The 21,980-nt window shown below is 37.9% G+C and overlaps 3 protein-coding genes across 9 annotated transcripts in view; 2 read left to right on the top strand and 1 right to left on the bottom strand.

The window, feature by feature from the left end:
* LOC6039565 overlaps positions 1-21,980 on the bottom strand; it is a 98,075-nt gene that overhangs the window by 69,819 nt on the left and 6,276 nt on the right. For 6 of the 7 annotated variants that reach the window (XM_038264936.1, XM_038264941.1, XM_038264942.1 and 3 more), the window contains exon 2: positions 2,132-3,519. In XM_038264936.1, the coding sequence (XP_038120864.1) occupies positions 2,132-3,503 (1,372 nt within the window). In that variant the 5' untranslated portion in view covers positions 3,504-3,519. Of the gene's footprint in view, positions 1-2,131; positions 3,520-3,583; positions 3,649-21,980 lie in introns of those variants that run through there. The other variant, XM_038264937.1, reaches the window with a different exon arrangement.
* LOC6039563 (thyroglobulin) lies at positions 9,185-11,649 on the top strand. Its single transcript, XM_001849106.2, has 5 exons — positions 9,185-9,452; positions 9,508-9,888; positions 9,962-10,133; positions 10,244-10,323; positions 11,272-11,649. The coding sequence occupies exons 1-5, from the start codon at positions 9,194-9,196 to the stop codon at positions 11,457-11,459; spliced, it is 1,080 nt and encodes a 359-aa protein (XP_001849158.2). The 5' UTR covers positions 9,185-9,193; the 3' UTR covers positions 11,460-11,649.
* LOC6039562 lies at positions 15,151-20,145 on the top strand. Its single transcript, XM_001849105.2, has 6 exons — positions 15,151-15,457; positions 15,550-15,747; positions 15,986-16,177; positions 19,490-19,661; positions 19,747-19,826; positions 19,904-20,145. Exons 1-6 carry the CDS (start codon positions 15,172-15,174, stop codon positions 20,110-20,112), a joined length of 1,137 nt encoding a protein of 378 aa, XP_001849157.2. The 5' UTR covers positions 15,151-15,171; the 3' UTR covers positions 20,113-20,145.

Genomic DNA, 21,980 nt, shown 5'->3' with positions numbered 1-21,980 from the left:
CCGGCCGGTCTCTCCGTGTTGTGGAGATCTGTATCTTCACATCGTTTTTAAAAATAAAAATGTTGAAAAATAGGGTTTTTGGTGGTTATTTGGAAATTTCTAAATGACAGACTTGATTTTTAAGTCCCAAAAATATTGTTAACGGAAAACACGTCCAATTTCCTATAAGTTTGCCTTTAACAGCATTTGAATGGGATGGGCTTACAGTTATAAGCTTCATTACATTACTCATAACTGAAAGGCAAACTTATGAGAAATTGGACGAGCTTTCCGGTAAAAATATTTTCGAGACTGATAAATCGTGTCTGTCATATAGAAATTGCCAAAAACCATCAAAAGCCATATTTTTTCAACATTTTTATTTTTAAAACCATCTTCACAAGGATTGGACATAGGACACTATCAATTTTTGAAATTTTTTAAGGTTTAGACCTTGAAAAAAACAGTTTTGTAATTGATTTTTGTACTTTTTTAGAAGAGACATACAATCTTGCATTCTTCGTGAGTGTAACATCTTAGGCTATTTCCTCAAAAAAAAATTAACGACACAAAAGCGTTACATCACCTTTATATTCAACTTTTAAACATAAAAATTTAAAAATCTCATAGAAGTGGCGTGTGTTTTTCTTTCAGTGCATTTATTTTCAGAAAGCCCGTCCAATTTCCTACAAGTTGTGTTACTTTGAGTTACAGTAATTTTAAAGTACAAAATACAAAAAAATATTTAAATAACTTACGCCCTTCTCAAATATCATTTTTGAGTACAATTGGATCCATATACACAAAAATGTCTTATATAGGCCTAGGATACCATGTCTGAAAAGTTTCATTGAAATTGGAGAGGGTCGAGTACAAAAGTACCAGAAAAAATCCTGACTTGAGCTGGAATTGCTCAATATCCCTTGACCATCATCTAAAAGGTATTCAAATAGTACACCCAAAGTTAAAGTCCATGCGGATAGTCCTTTCGAAAAGAAACGAGGGGAAAGTACTATTTGGCGTGAGTAAAGACATCTCGCGCTACAACAACAACAAATCGTGTTCATGCGTTCATTAAAACAGTTCATCACATTCGGTGGCTTATATGAACAAATGACCACAACTCAACCACCGAACCGTGGTGGCCAATACGGCAAAGGCACAGTTCAATATGCCAAAGGTCTCGGGTTCGAGTCTCGATATCAACACGTTTTTTTAAAGGTGATTTTTTTAGATTAGTGTTGAAAAGTTCAACTTTTCAGCACTGTTATTGAAAAGCATTAATTTTCCATTCTGTTATTTTTGGTAGGGAAAAGTAGGCCGTTTCGTTTCTTTAGAAGGACAGGAAAAGTTGACAGTTTCACAGCGGAATTGCAAAAAGATTTTTTTATTAGTCATTTGATTGGCAACTGTGTCGTAAGATATCGTTTTTTTAGAGCTTGGAAATAACAATTTGGGTTGAATTTTATCGAAATTCAGTAATGAAATAAATTCAGTTGTGTATAATGGACTTTAAAACCAAATAGTTGTAAAAATTAAACCAAAATCAGTAGTTGACAGATAACAGATTTATTGAAAAAATTGAAAGTACGGTTTAATTTTACAAACTCCACCAAAAAAAATGTAGAAATATGTATTTTATTCTTCATGGTTATTGGAATTGGGAGTCCGAGTTGGTGAAAGATCTGATGAAGAATTGATGTTAGAGTCAAAATCATCAACATAATCCAATAGGTGAAATCTAGTATTTGACAACACTTACCACTCTGTACTAAAAGAGCAATATAGAGTTAGATAAGTTTGCAAAGGTTTATGAACACATCTCAGCTCAAAGGTTCTTTAAAAAAGTAAATGTTGTGTCTTGTAGCTGAATTTCAGTTAAACAAAATCAAAATTGAAAAATAAATAAAATGAAAAAAACCCTTTTGCACAACTCTAGATCTCAGAATTATTCCCAAATAAAGCTGAAATCGACACTACCAAACTTAATTGCTGCGCCCCAAAGCAGCATGAAATTTGAACGTTTCCCCCCACCGTTATCAGTCCACCGCCATGACGGCTCCGATAAATCATGACATAATTAAATCAATTAACTACCATTTAGTACGACCACCTAACCCACGACATTTCCTTATCACTCCCCGCGACTTACCACTTTTTTCCTCCGCCGCAACGCCCTCGTCCTCATCCAGCTTGCTGCTGGCAGCGACCTCCTGCGTAACGGTCGACGTCGGCGCCTTCTCCGTGGGTTCGTTCTCCTGCTTTTCGTCCTCGGTGTGAATGGGGGAAGATGGCCCCGAAGATGCACTCGCGCCTGGGGACGGCGACGAGCTGATGGCGTGGGCAGGTGAGGTGAGGCCACTCGCTCCGCTGTCCTTTTCGGTGGACTGCCGGCGGAGTCCGCCCAGCTCGGGGTACTTGAAGGTTTTCGGGGGGATCGGGATTGGGAGCTGGTCGTCCAGCGTGGTTTCGAGCGATTTCTTGCGGACGCCCTTCTCCGGGGGTTCTTCGGACTTGTTCCGGATGGGAGCGACCGGGGGGAGGGCGGCGGCCGGTGGCGGAGGTTCCGGTTGTCGGAGAGGGGACTTTAGCTTTTCCGGGCTTATTTTGGTTGGGCTTAGTGAGCAGGGATCCGTTGCGTGGGGCGGCACTGCCGGGGGAGCTTTGGTTGGGGACGGGAATGAGCTCTGACGGATGTTGCGGGGACCCTTCTCCGGGGGTGGTGGAGGAGGGGTTTGTCTTTTTGGGGGACTTGGGGGTGGTTCGGTCGGGGATTGTAACCTGTGGGTGATGACCGCTAGGGGTGGTGGTGGGGGTGGTTGTGGCAACGGGATGTTCTGAATCTCCGAGCGCTGGTTGTTGTTGTATTCTTTGGAAGAAGTGCCATTTGTGGTGACGGAACATCCGCCGTTGGCCGGAGGTCCTCCTCCGGAGATGATTCCCGTGCCCGGAACAGTCCTAATAATATCACACCTGGTGAAGTCACCGCCCTTGGATGTTCTCGTCTTGGAGAAGTGTGACGTCCAGTTCTTTTGTTTCTCAATCAACTCCCGCGAGTTGAACTTCCGCTCCGGTTTCTCCGGCTTTTCCGGCTTCTCCGACTTGAGTCGAGACTGGTTCAATATCCTGTTGGAGTCCAGCTTGCTGATCCCGTTCGCGACCGGATGGTGCCTCCGCTTCGGCGACGGTGACCGATCCTGCTCGGACCCGATCTCAGACAAATTGTCCTCTTTGCTGCTGGAATGTGACATCTTAATACTAAACGGCGGTGGCCTGTTTACGCGACCTTCGCCGAGCTTCTCGAACAGTGCCCGAGCGTTGTTGAACCGCGCCGCGTGCGACTCCGTCCGTACTACCGTGGCCGTGGGCGATGGCTGGCTGGCCAATTCTTTCGTCGGATCCTGTGGCTGCTCCACCGGCTTACGCTGGAACAGATTCGCGATTTGCGACACCTTAGGCCCGGAAGCTCCCTGAGCTGCTGCTGCTGCTGCTGCAGCGGCTGCCGCCGCAGCCGATTTGTCCATCTTGGCTGTAGAAAACCTGCAAATAACAGAGAAAGATCCAATTAGACATCTCATTACGAATATCTCACAAAGATTCTAACCATTTTGTCAATTCAAAAAAAAATAACTCAAGCGAAATAACAAACTTCCACCTCCAATCGGGAGGAATTCCAGCAAAACACTACTCAAAACCTCCCAGCCAAACTGTATTATCACACTCGGCCCGTGAGACACTCTGAAAAATCACCGACGAAACCCGCCGCCGTCAATGTGCGCGCCCGGGCCCCACGTGCCCTCGGACACACTATAATAGGTCGGCGAAATCGCCAGCCAACAAGATAGTCTTGGTCGTCGGCGTAGCTTCGCGCCGCTCCGCGAGAGGTTCATAAAACTGATAAGATACGGCACAATTCGGAATAATGGAAGCTCGCCGCGGTGTTGTTGGTACCTTCGGATGTTATTGTAGGTCTCATTGTGTGTATTTCGGGGCATGATTTGAGTCATTAGAATTAGAAACGGCGACGACGACGATAGAGACTGCGACTTGATGGGACTTCGGGTAACGCCTCGTAATCTGTGGAATGCGTTTTTATTTCTATCAGGTTATAAGTATACGAATTTATCTTGCATGCGAAACAATAAAGTGATCTGATGGTATTTTGTTTGGTTGAATCACGAGATATTCCTGGATATGAGCTTTGATTATTAAGAGGCAGTATTTGTAGATTCTGCTCGGTTTGTTCTAGAGGTCGTATCGAGGTGCTCTGATTTGGATGAAACTTTCAGGGTTTGTTTGTCTATACATGAGATGAACTCATGTCAAATATGAGCCCTCTACGATAAAGGGAAGTGGGTTAAAACGGGCATTGAAGTTTGAGGTCCAAAACACATAAAAAATCTTAAAATTGCTCGCATTTCCGTAAAACTTCATCAATTCCAACTCTTTTAGATACATTCGAAAGGTCTTTTAAAGCACTTCAAAATGTGCCATAGACATCCAGGATTGGTTTGACTTTTTCTCATAGCTTTTGCAAATTACTGTTAAAAATGGATTTTTTTAAAACCCTAATATCTTTTGGCAACAGCCTCCAACACCCATACTCCAATAGGTCAAAAGTTAGGGAATTTCATGGACTATAAGCCTACGGTATTAACTTTTTGGTCAATCGCAGTTTTTCTCATAGTTTTACGATTTTTCTAGAACAAACATTTTACAACGTTAGTTTTTGCCCTGTAGGCCAAGAAGACGGCACTTTTTGGTCTCAATTTTATCATATTCGGAATCCTCGGACAATTTCACGTAAATTAGAAGTATTGGAGATGTAATTTTGATTTTTAAAAATAATTAAATAAAGCATTTTTGAAAAAAGAAACAGATCTCATTTACCCTATGATCAATACGTCAAATGCTGTATCAAGTAGGCGAAAACTTGTTTTACCCCTAATCCGACAAAATGCTAAATAGTATTTTAATTAATTCTAAATGGCATTTTTCCAATCAAATTCAAAATTCCAACACCTCAATCTAATGTAAAATTTTCTGAGGATTCCGAATATGTCAAAATTGAGACCAAAAAGTGCCGTCTTCTTGGCCTACAGGGCAAAAACTAACGTTGTAAAATGTTTGTTCTAGAAAAATCGTAAAACTATGAGAAAAACTGCGATTGGCCAAAAAGTTAATACCGTAGGCTTATAGTCCATGAAATTCCCTAACTTTTGGCCTATGGGAGTATGGGTGTTGGAGGCTGTTGCCAAAAGTTATTAAGGTTTTAAAAAAAACAATTTTTAACAGTAATTTGCAAAAGCTATGAGAAAAAGTCAAACCAATCCTCGATGTCTATAGCACATTTTGAAGGGCTTTAAAAGTCCATTCGAATGCATCGAAGAGAGTTGGAATTGATGAAGTTTTACGGAAATGCGAGCAATTTTAAGATTTTTCATGTTTTTTTTACCTCAAACTTCAATGCCCGTTTTACCCCACTTCCCTTTGTCGTAGAGGGCTCATATTTGGCATGAGTTCATCTCATGTATAGACAAACAAACCCTGAAAGTTTCATCCAAAACGGAGCACCTCGATACGACCTGTTTCACATCGGTGAAAAACTCGCTCTTAATAACCGATATTAAGTGAAACAGCATATTTGTTCGAGGATTAGTCTATTGGAAACTTCAATTCGTTAGCGAGGAAAGAAGGTAACATGAGATTACATTCTTCAATTATAAAATCTCTATGTTTTCATAGAGAATTTTCCCGTCTGTGGGTGCTTCTAATCCAATACCCGCGTCCGGCAGTAAAATTATGGGAATGTACAGTTTGAACCTAACTTTGATTGTAAGCAATTCTCCATCAAAACCGGAAATGGATTTTGTTTATTTTTTTTTATTTCTTTCTGGATTGGATCAAACTTTTTGAGGGCCTTTGATCAAAGAAGCTATTTAATGTCATTAGTTCACCCATACAAGGCTCCATATAATTTTGGCAGATGTCCTTACAAAAATGGTACGTAAATATTCGAAATCTGTGTCTTTTGAAGGAATTTCTGATCGGGTTGGTGTCTTCAGCAAAGTTGTAGATATGAATGAGGACTACTCAGATAAAAATGGTACAGAGAAACAAAATTTGGGCGATTTTTAATCATTTTTTCACAAAAACTCTGTTTTCCAAAATCCATTTTTTTATTTGTTCTAGAGGACAAAAACCTGAAACTTTTGAGCCATATAAAAGTTTTTTTTATTTAGTTTTTATTGTAATTAATATAACTATTTGCAATCAAAACTACACAACAGATTGTTTGATAAAGTACATCATTTTCAAGATAATAGCGACTTAAAGTTTAGTTTCAGTTTTTCGATGTTTAAAAAATAATGGTTCATTCCTGAAAAATGCCACAGAGACATTGAAGATTGGACCTCTAGGGTGTAATATCAAAATCTATTTTCCAGCACAGCATTTTTTCAGTTCCTTTTGGGGTCCTAAATAACTCCCAAAGTTTGGGAACGATTGGTTTAGTCCTCACTTTGCGCAAAGCGATTCAATTTTCCATATAAATTTGTATGGGAAACATATTTTTTTTTAATTTTAATATTTTAAAAATCCAAAACCGGATTCATATTCGGATGCTCTGGAAGGTGCTCTACATTTTTCCCGAAGAGAGTATGGTGCTAACTTGCTCCTGAAAGAAGATACAGCGTCCTCAAAACTCGTCTAAAACGTGATTTTCGAGCAAAAAAAAACGTTTTAGACGAGTTTTGAACACGCTGTATCTTTTTATAAGAGCAAGTTAGCACCATACTCTCTTTGGGAAAGCTGTAGAGCATCTTTCAGAGTATTGGAATATGAATCCGGTTTAAGTACCCATACAAATTCCCATTGAAAATTGAATCGCTTTGCGCAAAGTGAGGACTAAACCAATCGTTCCCAAACGTTGGGGAGTTGTTTAGGACCCCAAAAGGAACTAAAAAGTTACTGTGCTCATTAGATTTGGACAATTTTATTTTTTTCCATGCAACCATATTACACCCACATTGGACCTCTGGTTACTAAAATACAGCAAATAAAAGAAAAAGAAGCAAAAAGTTTAAGTTTTTTCATCCAAACCGGATTATAAAAAATATAGATGTAGGGAAATTGAATATCTTTGAATAAAAGTTAATTAAAGGTAATCTATTTTTTTCCGTGTACCACTTTTTTCTGATCAGCCTGATCTGTTATCTTCGGTAAAGTTGATTAACTTTACCGAAGATAACAAACCGATCAGAAAATTCCTTCAAAATATACATATTTTCGAATATTTACGTACCATTTTTGTATGGACTTCTTTGGTCATATAAAAAGTCCTCAAAAAGTTTGAGCCAAATAAAAAAATACAAAAAAGGAACGAAATCGGCCGATTTGGTAAAGAATTGCTTATGTAAGATTGTATCCGTAAAAAAAAAAACAACATTTTTACCACAGACAACGTAAAACCATTATACTGCGGCGATTAATTGGAGCGCAGGATTCTCATTATTTTTTTACAATTATTAATTTTATGAAAATTATTAAACTTTTTTTTCAAATTTTCAATAAAATTAGTCGTCTTAAGCGTTCAAAACATTGCCCTGGTGAAAATTTCTGCAAAATCGGTGCAGATTTGGCTATTTTGTAGAGCAAAATTACGGGTTTTGAACAAATAAAGGAACTTTTAAAATAAGAAAAAAAATTTCTTCTTTGAAAAATCTGGAGAGACTGGCTCAAACAAATCTTACAATCGATGGAATTATGTTTCCTTCTGACTTAAATCTAGATTAAGTTTGATAAAATGTTTTAAAATATTAGCAAAACAAACCAATGTTTTTAGTTGGTTAATCCATGGATTGTTAAATTTGCCTTAGCCAGTCTCTCCGTGTGATAAAATATTCTTAAATAAGAGATAAGCTCTTAGAGATGATAAATTTGTAAATTTCTTTTAAATCTGTGAAAAATTGGGATTTTTTATGGGATTTTCAAATGCTTGGAAATAAAAAGATTCTTGAGATTTGGAAATCAATCTTCAAAACAAAATGTTAATGGAAATGATTGTCTTGGTTGTTTTATGGAAAGAAAAGAGTTTTGTGGAGAACTTGACACAATCAAGTTTTTTTTTTTTAAATTTATTGAGTGTAATGAAATATTTTCTTCAAAATGCAGCATTATTCAAGTTTAGTCCATATCTTTTTATTTTATTTTAGCCGATGGCCCTTTAACACTAAAACTCGAAACCTTGCAAAAAAGTTAGGAATTTGTGAAGGATTTTCAACTTTTTCGCTAATTTGGGAGCTTTAAAACATCTTTTTTTCTGAATTTAAATTGTTAAAAAAAACAGAAAATTCAAAAAAAATAAAAAAAAATCATTTTTTCCACTTATCGAATTAATTAGGTTTTACACCGACTCGATTTGGAGGTTATAGCAGTAAACCAAATCAGAGTAATTAATTACACTGAGAAAAAATCACTTTTCAAAAACGCAAACGATTAACGCAGTCCAATCAACAAACGAAAATTAAAGGAAATTTGCTCAGTTTTCAAAAGTTTTTCTTGCAGGGGTGCTTTTCTCACATAAAATATGTTTTAATTTGCAATGAAAATTATAACCTAAAAATGGTTAGAACGATGCTGTGATGTCATTTTCAAGAGCAAATTTTATTTTGATTTGATTTGAAATAGGAAATGCATGGACAAAGTCTCATCTTATTTTTTTAAATACAAAGAAAAGTCGGTAGGTGAAAACGTAGAGAAAAAGAATATTAGCAGAAAAAATATGACAAAAATAATACAGAAAAAGAAACTGAACAAAAATATGAAAACATAGGATTACCAAAAAAAAAGTTTCGGGATTGCAAAATAGCTAAAAAAAAAGATAAAGTATACAAGATTAATCCTTGTTAAAATACTTAAAATTAAAGGAGTCGCGAGAAAAAAATGTTTAGGCAACTTATATCGTCACACCTTTTCATAAATCAAATGACTCAAGAAACGCCACAACCGGAACTCGGAATCCTGATAACAAATCTTTTTGTCAGAAATGCTCGATCCTGATAAGATCGTGACGTTACTCCGACATTTACGTGTGTGTAAGTGTAATCCATCACAATTACAATATCTCAAGTGGACGATTCAAGTGGTCGACCCAATAGCCACAAAGACAGCTTGTAAAAACTATTAGTTTCATTACGACCGTCAACGTTTCAAAATGGATAATCTTCTGCTGTTGCTCATCGTTACGACCTTCACCGTCAACGCCCAAACCAGCAGCGTTCCCTGCTCGAGCACTCTCGGCTGTATCGGCCAGGTCGACTGCCCCAAAGGTCACTGGCATCCGAGCGCCTCGCTAGACGGTTGCTGCCCGGGCTGCGTCCAAGGGCTGGGACTCCACGAACCGGGATGTGGCACGGCGAGTCCGTGTCTACCGGGATTGGCGTGCAGGAGCGGATCTTGCGAACTGGATTCTAGTGAGTTATTTTTTAGTTGGGGTGTTGAAGACTGATTTTAAGCTGAAGTTTTTAGGTAGCTGCTTGTCGGCGGAACACGTCCCTCCGGAAGTCTCGTGGACGCCAACATGTGACAGTTCGGGCCGTTTTCAACCGGTTCAGTGTCGTGGAGATCTGCTTCATGGACGATGCTTCTGCTACTCCTCAACTGGGCGTAGAATTTTCGGCTCGGAATGGCGCGGCCGAGCTACGGACATGACCTGTGCCTGCAGTCGCCTGAGGTCCGACCTGGAAGCCAGTGGACGCCAGGACGTGACTCTGCACTGCTCTTCAAATGGAAACTTTGAACCGCTTCAGTGTGACGGCGGCGTCTGCTGGTGTGTTGAACCAAAAACGGGTCAACCCCTGCCGCAGGTTCCCGCGGTGCTACCGTCCATGTGGACCAAGCTACCCTGCTGTAAGTGGCCATTTCGCGGGGGGGTCATGAATCCATTAGAACATTTCACTGGAGCCATTTGTATGTGACACAGACAACAGCACCCAGCACGGGGACCGGTACCTGCGACAGTGCGAAAGTGCGGCCACCGCCCAGAAGCTGGTCCAGCAAAAGTTCACCGTCCACGGTCACACCGAGGTGGCCCTCGCGGACGTGGTGTGCGATTACGACGGGAGTTACGGGCCGTACGAGGTGCAGGGGGGAATGTAAGTGTATGCTGCTGCTGTGCTACTACAATTTAATACAATGGAATTTACCCCACTCCAAGTCTGCGAAAGCAAAAAACGCAGAACGTGTAATAAAATTCCAATTTCAGCGCATATTGCACATGGCGCGATGGGCAACGGATTGCACAGTTCCAGACGAGCACCCTCAAGCTCAAGCAGATGACTTGCAGTAAGTAAATCTAGATATAATATATTCGCTTTATCCCATTTTCTGAATGCAACTACAACTACAAAAATTTGAACAATTTAGACCAATTATTTTTAGACATATTCAATTCGCTTACCTTTAAAATTAAAAGAAAGTGTATTGAAATTAAATTACTTAACAATATTTGCAAACTAACTAAATCTATTATACTATTTTAAAGCTCAAAAACCTACTCAATAATCTTCTTTTCCTCCAAGCCTCCCCTTAAAATCGCCTACAAGTATACTACCCGCCGAGTAAATCACCGCTCTCCACTTCACTGCCATAGTTGTAAACACTAACATCAGCAGCAAACACCGCAGCGATAGACCAGAGCCGCTTGTTTACTAAAGCCGTATACTCTCACTTTTTGCCTCCTCACTTGACCGACCAAACATAAACATAAACTGCGTCAGCTGCTGCTGTTGAACGGCCTTTGCTGAGTCGCGACGCGCGAGGCAAAGTGAAATGAAGAAGAGTAAACTGAGGCGTATACGCACCTCGCGAGAAATTTTGAAGATTTTTCATGGTTTTTTACTACAATTTTTTAAGACCTTGTAATGCAGAAATTTAAATTGTTAAATCGAAGTTGTTCAACCATAAACCCCCTAAAAATTAGCTAATTACCTATTTTCATGCTGTTACTTAAGCTATGCAAATAGGACGTTTAAGCCGCCACGAGCAGTAAAGATTACCCCCGTGACGATGATGAAGCGCGAGATTAGTTTCATCAGCAGTGAAATACGACTTATTGTGATGCGTTTTCTTCGCATCTGCAGTCGTTCATTCATTCCGAAACCCTGAACCAACCAACGCAGATTTTGAGTGTTAGATGACTCTACTAGAAAAGTTAAATTTCATCGTTCATCCGTGAATCAAAATAGACTGTAGCGTTGTTACACAATTTATGCTGATAACTAAATTTTCCAGATTGTGCCCGCGACCAGAAGATCTTTGCCGGAGCGGGGCTGGAGTTGAAACTGCTGTGCGACGGGAATGGAAACTATGCCAAGCTGCAGGACAACAACGGGGAACCGTTCTGCGTGGATCGGGATGGGTTTGTGGTGGCCAGCGCGGTTTCACCCGAGGATGACTGTAGCCAGTATGTGCTACCTTAGTGATTTCCTTGCATCTAAAGTTATCGATTTTAGTGGCCTTCGGTTACTGTAAAATTTAATTTTCTTAAAATGATAGCTGGTTAGATAAAGAAGGTCTTCCAGAAATTTTCTTTCATCGCCGGCTGTCGTCAGATAAGGTTTATCTTTGTAATCAGTCCGAATATTAATAAAGTGTCTTTTCAAATAGTAAGGCGTGCTTCTTTAGTTCCCCGGGCGGGTGGGAATAACAAAACAGAGGTCATTTCAATAACAAGTCCAGATAAAATATCTAAATTTGTTATCAGAAAACCATATCCACGGAAATTAGAAGAAAAAATAACAACTTCCTAAAAACTTAGGTAAAAAATGTTTTCGATAAGGTCTTATGAGATAATGCCAAAGAGTAAGACAATAACAACTTAAGTTATGGCAAATGGAAAATCATACAATCATTGATCATCGAGATTTACAATTTCCCGGGAATCGAGAATTTTTTCAATTTCGCAGGATTTTTTTTCACTACGCCAATAGTGCCAATAATATAAAAAGAAAAGTTATAAATTTGTTTCTTTTTAATGAATCCAGTTAGAATTAGGTCATATTAATTCAATAAAACGTTTAATTAAGTAACCTCATTATTATGAGGAACTATTTTGAACTTTTTGATTTTTTTTTAGTAATTAGATTATTTGAAGTAAAAAAAATCTCTGATACATCGAAATTATCTTACCTGGAATTCAAAAAAACTAAATTAGGATGTCAAGGTGTCCATAACCCAATTTATTATTTTTTATTTTGATCAATATGACGAGAATTTTGGGGAAATTTTGACCAATTTTATCAAGGACAGTATTTTGGCCATTAAATGTGGTCTTTGTATCAATTTTTATTTTTTTAATTTGAAAATTTTTAGGTTTATTTTTTTACATGAGCAATATTTTGGCCGTGAAATGTATTTATTTTAATTATTGTATACTTTCTAAGAAAATCAACAATTTGTTCGAAAATTTTCGAAGTGTCCATAACCTAATTTATTATTACTTTTTATTTTGATTAATATGGCTAGAGCTATGAGGAAATTTTGACCAATTTTATCAAGAGAATTATTTTGGCCATTAAATGAGGGTTTGTATTAAAATTTCTACAAAATAAAAAAAATTAAAGTTGATTTTTTTGATTATTAAAAAATATCAACAACTTGTTAAAAAATTTCAATTTTTTTATATTGCCTTATATGGCTATAACTATGGAGTAATTTTCACCAAATTTATCAAGAACATTATTTTCGCCATGAATGTGGTCTTTCTATCAAAACTTTAATAATGATAAGAAGAAGAAATAAATTTTCAATAAAACACTCAAACTGCTGAAAAATTTTATAAAAGTTAATCATCAAATAATTCCAAATATGGAATAATTATTGTCATGAAATTTCCAACGTATTAAACTTTGAATCACTCAAATCATGGGTAATTCTCCGCCAACTCACACACCAATTGCTCCGACCCCTCTTCGATTTGCGTGAAACTTTGTGCTTAGGGGTAATTTTTGTCCCTGATCACGAATCCGTTTTTGATATCTCGTGACAGAGGGGCGGTACGCAAGGGTCCTGATGGCTCAAAATCAACCACTCCATTTGCGAGCACAAATAGCAGGCGACGCGATACTGCCCTGATGAATTCCTACCGTTTGTCACTTTCAATCCATTCGCTCCCGAACACTCTCTTTTTTATTCTCCTTCTCTCTCTGATCGGCTCAGTCTCCGAACGGCTCAGGCAGGCCGAACGTCGCCGATCAATCTGAACTGAACACATTATTTCTCTGATGCGCTGCGTTATACTCATTGATTTGGGTTGCCTAAAATCAATGTTATCAATTAAATTGTGCATTTATTTTGATTTCATAACATTATAGAAACCATTTAAAGAAACTTCCACAAAGAAAAAATCAAATTGATAGCAAACTGAGGGCGTGAAGACAAAAAGACTGCCGCGCTAGCATTTTGTGAGAATGGCTCTTCGCTGAGCATGGTAGTGTGTGAGTGTAGTCAAGCGACGGAGTAGGCAAAAATTTTCACGATGTATTTGTTCGCTGAGGGACAAGTTCGGGCCACTCGCTGGATGGATGCGAGTCTCATTCGCTCATGAATGCTAGCAAACCCCTTATGTCTATATATATATATCAAAATTTTTGTAATTGTCTGCTCTACAACTTTGTAGAACATTGTTACACTCTAAAAAATAACCCTGCAAAGTTAGAAAAAACACGAAATTTTAAAATGAAAAATTTTGTTCTAAATGAAAAAATGACCCTTCTGAGTCAATGTAGATTCGAAAAGTACATTAAATTTCCCATAAAATGACATGTTCCAAAAAAAAATTACAGTCAAGTAACGGAAAATGGGAGAGTTTTTAAAACTTTTTTAAGTGTTTTTTTTTTCGATGAAAAATACGTTTTTTCGGAATTCTGAATACGCCATCAAATCGGGCGTCTAATTTTACATAAAAGTCCCTTTGACACCAAATTTCTATCTCATCACCATTTTAGGCTGCAAATTATTGAAAAACACCTCTTTTTCGCATGTTCAAAAATGGAAGGGGTCGTACCGCCCCTCCGTCACGAGATATCAAAAAACGGACCTCGGATTCGTGATCAGGGACAAAAGTTACCCCTTAGCACAAAGTTTCACGCAAATCGAAGAGGGGTCGGAGCAACATTTCCCGATTTCGTGTGAGTTGGTAGAGAATTACCCTCATGAAATACTTCGCGATTTAAATTTTTACTGAATTTTTACATTAATGTAACCCCTTAATTATTATTATTTATTTTAATAAAATCATGGCAATTTTTCGAAATTTGCATATAACCAACAAGTTGAACAAGATTATTTTGAGCAACTTTGTTCTACGTTTGTTTATTTTATATTTTTTTTAAATAGATTTTTTGTATTTCAACTTGCACATATCTTGTTTATTCGATGTTTGAGTCTGATAGTATTTGGCTTATCCTACGACCAGTTTTTTTTTAATATTTTAACAGTCAATTTTTTGCCTGTTTTAACATTTTCTGCTATAGAAAGATACCTTTATCATTTATAGTGTAAAACAATGTGTTGAGGTATAATCTGATACATCACAAAAAAACAGCATATTTATTTTTACTTAAAACATAGGAATAGGAAAAAAAAAAGTAAAACAGACAGAGCCAAAGTTGACCCATCAAGATTACATTTATGAAAACATTACCAAAGTTATATAAAACAAGTCGAAATTCCAACCTTAAAAATTTCAAAAAAAATAGGAGTTATAAGAACTCTAATGCCTGTTAAAGATCAAGAATTGGTTTACAAATAATTTTTAGGCGATATTTTAGACCGGAGCCTGCCTAGACGCGGGGTTGGGTAATCTTTTAGTTTGGAATTCACAAATGGGTTCAAGTTTGAAATTTCAAGATATGAGGTTAATATTTTTAACTAAGCAATAAAAAACTTAATCACTACAGACTCCAAGCATATAGAATGAAACATTTTTTTCATTCATATAACATAAATTGTATTAAAATAAACAAGTGGCCGATTGGAAATAAAAATGGTACATTGTGCGCAGAGTGGTAGAACACGAAAAATCAATTACAATTTCTTATCAATATTTAACCAACATTCTTTCCCTGAAGCACTGTAGTTCAGATATCACTTTCCAGTCGAGTTCGTAACTTCTCCCCGAAAACAACCAGCATGATCTTGCTGTCAACTCTATTGCTACTTTTCCTGGTGACCACCTTCAAGTTCGCCCAATCCCAACCGCCACTCGCATCGTGCGATGGCTTCTACGGGTGCATCTCGTCGTTGCGCCAATCGGACTGCGCCCCCGGCGAGGTTCTCATCTCGGGCGCCTCGCTGGACGGTTGCTGTCCCGGGTGCCGGGGCGGTCAGGGCTACATGCAGGTGTGCAACGTGAACGTGCCGAACCGACGATGCGCCCCCGGGCTCAAGTGCGACCGGAAGTGCCTGTACGATCAGAGTGAGTTTCTACGAAAGAACTTTGCTACATCTTCCGTAGCTGGTACAAATCAGAGTGCGTAATAAATCATCTCTCGTACAATTCCAACACAGCGACCTGCCTCCACACGATCCACATGAAGGAGGAGGAGGAGTGGGCCGGCTGGTACCCGCGGTGCAACGTGGACGGAACCTACGCCAGCCGGCAGTGCCGAGGTGATCGACTTTCGGGGCGCTGTTTCTGCTACAGTGAAGACGGCCGCCGGTTGTTCGGCTGGGATTGGTACAAAAACGCGGCCACCATGACGTGTGGTACGCAACTTCAAGATAAGACCTTTTAAGGGGAGTGGGTCATTTCGTCGAAATGTCGTTTCGCCGAATGTGTCATTTCATCGAACGTAGAAACTTCACTCATATTTTTAAACTTTTTCTCGATAAAATTCCATTAACGTGAAATGACCTTTCGATAAGACGAGAATTTCGGTGAAAATACCAATACCAAATTTGAATGTAAACCACGCAACCTGCACTCTGTTTTGCACTTCCAAAGCGTGCAGCCGGCGGCGGGCCAAACTGGAGGCTGAAGGACGCACCACGGTGACCCTGCACTGCACCCAAAATGGTAACTTTGAGGAGTTGCAGTGCGATTCCGGGGTGTGCTGGTGCGCGGACGAGTACGGCGGTGATCCGCTGATCGGAACGACGGTGGTGCACGACGGGCTGTGGAAGCTGTTGCCGTGTTGTGAGTATGATTCAGCTGTTTGAACTATCACAATGGTTATTTTTGTTTAAATTGTAGATTGATATTTTTGTTTTAGTTGAAACATATAATTTACCTGTGTCAATAGAAGCCATTTTGCATCATTTATTGTTCCAAATTGCATATTAGAATTTAGGGTTTTTTTTAAATTTAGTATGATCATATTTATACTCCATAACATATTTTATTTAAAAAAGTCATAACCACCAGATTTTGCACCATCCTAAACACTAGCGTAAAAGATGTCTTTCCTGTCAAGAGGACTGGATTTAATATCTAACATGTCAGAAAATGTTAGATATTAAAAAATAAATATTTTGGGAATTTTTGGTTTTGAAAACCTAAATAAAACAATCCGTACCATTTTTCTATGAAAAGTCCTTATCATAACCTACAATATTTCCTAAGACATCAAATCGAATCGACGAGAATATCCATGTCTATCAATTCCTCAAGGGGTTACATACATGTAAAACGACAAAAAAGTCAGAGGTTGCTGTGAGCACACACTTAATTTCATTGAAAATCTGTTTTCAGGGCTTTAAAATATAAATTTTCATCTAATATAAAAACAAATTTGAAGACGGTTGTATCATTGCCGAGATATAGCTATTTGAAGTTAGCAGTTTCAAAAAACGGGTGCCACGATATCTGAAAAATGCCTTGACCAAATTGGCTCAAAATTTTGGTGAAGACTCTTTAAACCGGTCCTGTGTGCAAGATGAAGGCCGATTTTCAAAAAACTTATTTAAAAAAAAAAGATAAAAATATTTTTGTGGTTTTCATATAAAAAATCGTCAGTTTTTGATTTTTGAATTTTTTAAAAAGCAAGATTTCAAAATCGGGCTTCGTCATGCACACGGGATACGTCTTAAGAGTCTTCACCCCGAATTTCCAATTTGGTCCATCCCGTCTTGAGATATCGTGGTAACACCCGTAAATCAACTCTATGTTTCGAGAAAAAACGTGATTTTTTTGTGATTTTCTACATGTATAAAACCCCTTAAGTCCGTATAAGTCATTCTGCATCATTGGTTTCCCCATATAAGTTACATACAAAATTTGGGATGTCCGTACAAAATTGCTATGAAAATAAACGAAAATCCGAAACTTGAGAAGGGATTTTCTGATCAATTTGATGTCTTGGGCAAAGTTGTACACAGAAAAAAAATGATGGTAATATTCATCAGGTAATTTTGGCAGATTTTGTGTCAAAAAAAAGTGTAATATTACATCATTACATACATTTTTAAACACATTTTTCAGGTAACATGACTCAAAAACAGAGGTAATATTGCCGAGCTTCCGTGGCCGTGAGGTTACGAGTTTCGCCTTGTAAGCGGAAGGTGATGGGTTCGATTCCTGTCTGGCTCGGTAAAGTCAGATCCCTTAAAAGAGTAAATATGCTCACTGGGAATACTGACCGGTAGGGGATGGGTTTCGACTAGCGGCGTGCTGTGTTTCCAATCCAGAGGTCGTGAGTTCGGTTCTCGTACCGGGATGATGAAGTTTTTATTTTTAATATTCAACCAACCAAATTTTCAAACTTCAAAATTCAACTTTTTTTTCTGTGTGGAATATAAATAGTACTATTTAGAAAGTCAATATTTTGATTATGTCAAATAAAGTCAACATTTATTTTACGTTAAATTTTACATTATATTTAAAAATCAAAAGTGAAAACTCTGAGACATGTTTTTATTTCAGACAAGTTAAAAAAAAACTCGAAAAGAATCCAAAAATATTAGTTGAATATTTTACTTAAAAAAAGAATAAAAATTCGATTAACACGTTATTTTTCAAAAAAAAAATCTCAGAATTTAGAATCATCCTCACCTATCTCTGAAAAAAATCAAACAGGTGAGAAAGCTATCTACAATTTTCTTTTTTACTTTGATTTTCCGACCTTTGCCATAGCCAAGCAAAGAATCAAAATTAGGAAAAAATAATATTTATAAGTGCTACCCAATGAGCCCTGCCTTTTCAAATTATTGGAAACTATTGATCTAATTTTCAATAAACAAATAAATCATTTTAAAATTTTCTCATCTACACGAAAAAAACAGTTTTTTCAGAATTTCTTAATCATGAAAGTTTCAAATAAAGCCTCATGATTTAAATCAGCTAAAAACACTTATTTTGGACATTTCTGATTATTAGGCTTAATGTTGAAATTTAGAAAAGAGCTTCAAAATTTATAAGAATACATTTGCAATGCTATGTAATTGTTTGCAACATTGCCCGAAGTAATCTTGAAAGACTAAGACGTCTTCAATTTAAAATGAACGTGTGGCAAAAGTGCATTTTCAGGAAAAAACTGATGGTCAACCAAATATTTAAGGTTCTACTATTTCACAATCCTTCAAGATTTTGTCCCAGATATCAAAGTTTAAAACCACGTCAAGATTTCCTCCCCATGGTGACAATTTCGAGTGAAGATACCATCAAGATATTTTTAAGATGAAGATACTGTTTGCAGTACTGAGTAATACATATTTGACATTATTGTACAAGTAATTTACTGAACTTCCCAAATAGTTTTTAAAAGACTAAGACGAAAATAGTAGTTTATGCAACAAGTTGCAAAAAGAGGATTTTTTCAGCACGAGTCGTACATTTATCCAACAAGGTTCACCGAGTTGGATAAATACGAAGAGTGCTGAAAAAATCAAGTTTTGCAACGAGTTCCATACAACATTTTTTGCAATTCCGAAAAACACCCATTGAGTGAAATTTTAAGTCAAATTTTCATGTATTTTGTCAATAAATTGTTTAAATCAAAAAAATGTTGAAAAGTGTTACTTTTCGAAACAAGTGCTGAAAAGTTCACCTTTTCAGCATCCATTTCAGAGCTGAAAAGTAGAACTTTTCAGCATTTATTTTGAAAAGTGTTGCTATTCGATTCTGTTATTTTTGGTACAGAAAAGTAGGCTATTTCGTCGTTCAAGAATGACAGGAAAAGTAAGTAGTTTCACGACGGAATTGCATAAAAAAATATCGTTTGATAAAGGATTTGGTAAATTCAACTAGGCAACTTGCATGCAAATTTTGAAGTGGGAAGTTTAAACTTGAGAAACCCGTCTCAAAACAAATATTTTTTATTTCACTGAAATTTTGAGAATCTTTGAAAAAAAGCATTGTTCTGCATCTTGAATTTAATGGAAAACTTTCGAAGATTTCTAAACAAAAAGACACAAAAGGTTGAAAAGTAATTGCAAGAGGTATCGCAGTCTAAAATCCTCAAATTTCGTATTCATTGATTTATTTTCTCTCCATCTTCCCAAAACTCCCAAGACAACGCCACCCTCCACGGGGACTCGTACCTGCGGCAGTGCGAGAGTGCCGCCTTCGCCCAGAAGACGATCCAGAAGCGGTTCGCGACCCGGGGCACCATCGGGGTCACGTTCAACGCGGTCAGGTGCGACTACGACGGGACGTACGGGGCATACAAAATCGAAAACGGAGTGTACGTACGGCGGTTATGAAATTCGATATCGGTGGCACCACCTTCCAAGTAATTGTTATTTGTTTAAACCTTGCTTGCTCAACAGGGTCTACTGCACCTGGCGGGACGGGAAGAAAATCGGCTCCTTCCAGGTCCGCTCCAGTATGGTTTCATCGGTTAATTGCAGTAGGTATCGGGTGTCCCGGATGTCTAATCGGTTGAACACGGAAAGAAATGTTATTTCTTGAACCATTTTTTTGCAGATTGTGCCCGCGATACCCAGATCTTCCAGGAGGCCGGCATTCCGTTTACGCTGTCCTGCGGTGGCAACGGGAACTACGAGTACCTGCAGGACCAGAACGGTCAGCTGTTCTGCGTGGACGGCGACGGGTACGTCGTTTCGACCGACGTGCGACCCACCGAGAGCTGCGACAAGTTCATATATAACTCGGAATTTTACGATGAAGAATAGCGTACTGTAATAAAGTTTCTTACGAGTGTCAAACGTGGTGGTCTAGTTTGTGGAACGGTACACTCAGTGGAATGGGAAAAAAACTTTTTTTAGCATCGCCACTCGGAAGGCACGCCGGTGAGCACGCTCGATTCGTTTATTATTTCAAAAATTAAACAAATCCCAATTCGGCTTCTTCGTTCAACTGAGTGCAGAAATCGGACACCCTCGAAGGGAGGTCGTCCCGCACGTTTTACTTTTCTTTTTTTTTGCAATCCACAAGCGTTTGCAGAAAACATCCGATGGTCCGGCGCTGTTGCGGCTACACTGCTAATACGAAAATTGTTGACATTGGTGGAAAAAGGGCACGCTTTCTGCGCAATGTGGGTCGGGAAGGTCGCCAAGGTGGTCGGTCGAGCGCTCTCTTAGTTTGTATATTTTTGTTTGTGGCTTCATGTTTCACGTGCGCGCGGTCCAACCGGTGCCATACGCTTAAGTGTATACAAACTGCGGGGAAGTTCCCACAAAGAACACGTACTGAGTCATGTTAGATATGACAGCAAATTGAGGACAACACTGGACTGACGACAGTCAGCTGGTTGAGCAACGTTACGATGGGTCATCATCGAGTGGGTTATCTGTTTGTCATTTCTTCGAAATGTTGCAAGTTGATTGATTCAGAGGAAATAAATTGTGAAAATAAAAACGTAAAAATAACAAGAAATTTACCTGTTCGCTTAATCTTGGGTATTTTAATTTAGATTATGCCTACTCGAGCAGGGGTAAATGACAAAGGAAATGCGTATTAATACCTTTTTCTGGTATCAATACCAACATATGGTATTCCTGAACCCATTGAAATTTGTCTTAACCCTCTACTGCCCAAATTTTTTTTTCAAAAATATTTATTTTTCCCGTGTTCAGGAGGTCATTTTGAGCAACTTTTGTTCTACGAAAAACTTTACTTCTCTTGTTTTATGTTTTTCTTGTTTCATTTTTATTATTTTAATTTGCATTTATCTTGTTTAGTTTATGTTTGTTTTTGGTAGTATTTGGCCTACTCTACCACCTAATATAATTACATTTCGCCTATCTAATTTTTTCATGTTTTTACAGTCACTTTTTCAATTTTTTGCATGTTTTTCACATTTTCTGCTATAGAATCGCACCATCATCATTTAAATTGCAAAAAAATGCGTAGAGGCATAGTCTGGGACACTACAAAAATTACTGCATACTTCTTTTTACTGAAAATATAGGAAATATTAGTAAAAAACACAGCCAAAGTTGACCCCTAAAAAAATGACATTTTTAAAAACATTGGCAAAGTCACATAAAACAAGTTAAACTTCCAACCCGGAAATTTCCTAAAATTTTAAGAGTTCTTCTTTCCAATGCTTTTTAAAGATCAAAAATCGGTTGGAAAATTGATTTTTGGCGATTTTTTAGATCGAAGCCCGTCTAAAGGCGGGGTTAGGTTGTAGAGGGTTAAAGATCATGCAAGGGCAAAATTTGGTTTATACCAATTTAAGGTATTGTTTTGATAAAGTGAAATTGCAATTTTTTTCGTTGACCGGATACCAAATTAAGGTATTTTCTTGTTAATACAGTTTTATATAATCAAATTCCTCTGAAACCATGGGCAATTTTACGCTGAAATGATGTCCATATTTATATTTTTTTATTTCGTGAAAAATACCTACCTGGAAGTAATTTTCACTCAAAATTATAACATTAAGTTCTATTACTCCACTTAATATCATAACATGGCAATCTCGAAACCAAAATATTACTCAAATGTCCAACATGCGACCTTAAAGAATCTAAAAACTTGATTTGAGTACTTAGAACTTCAGGCAGCTGCGATCCCTCATTTTTAGTTTCAAAAT

The sequence above is a fragment of the Culex quinquefasciatus genome, chromosome 3 (genome assembly GCF_015732765.1).
Source record: "Culex quinquefasciatus strain JHB chromosome 3, VPISU_Cqui_1.0_pri_paternal, whole genome shotgun sequence".
Classification (NCBI taxonomy): domain Eukaryota; kingdom Metazoa; phylum Arthropoda; class Insecta; order Diptera; family Culicidae; genus Culex; species Culex quinquefasciatus.
The sequence above is the reverse complement of the archived record's forward strand: the minus strand, read 5'-3'. Positions and strand labels throughout refer to the sequence as shown.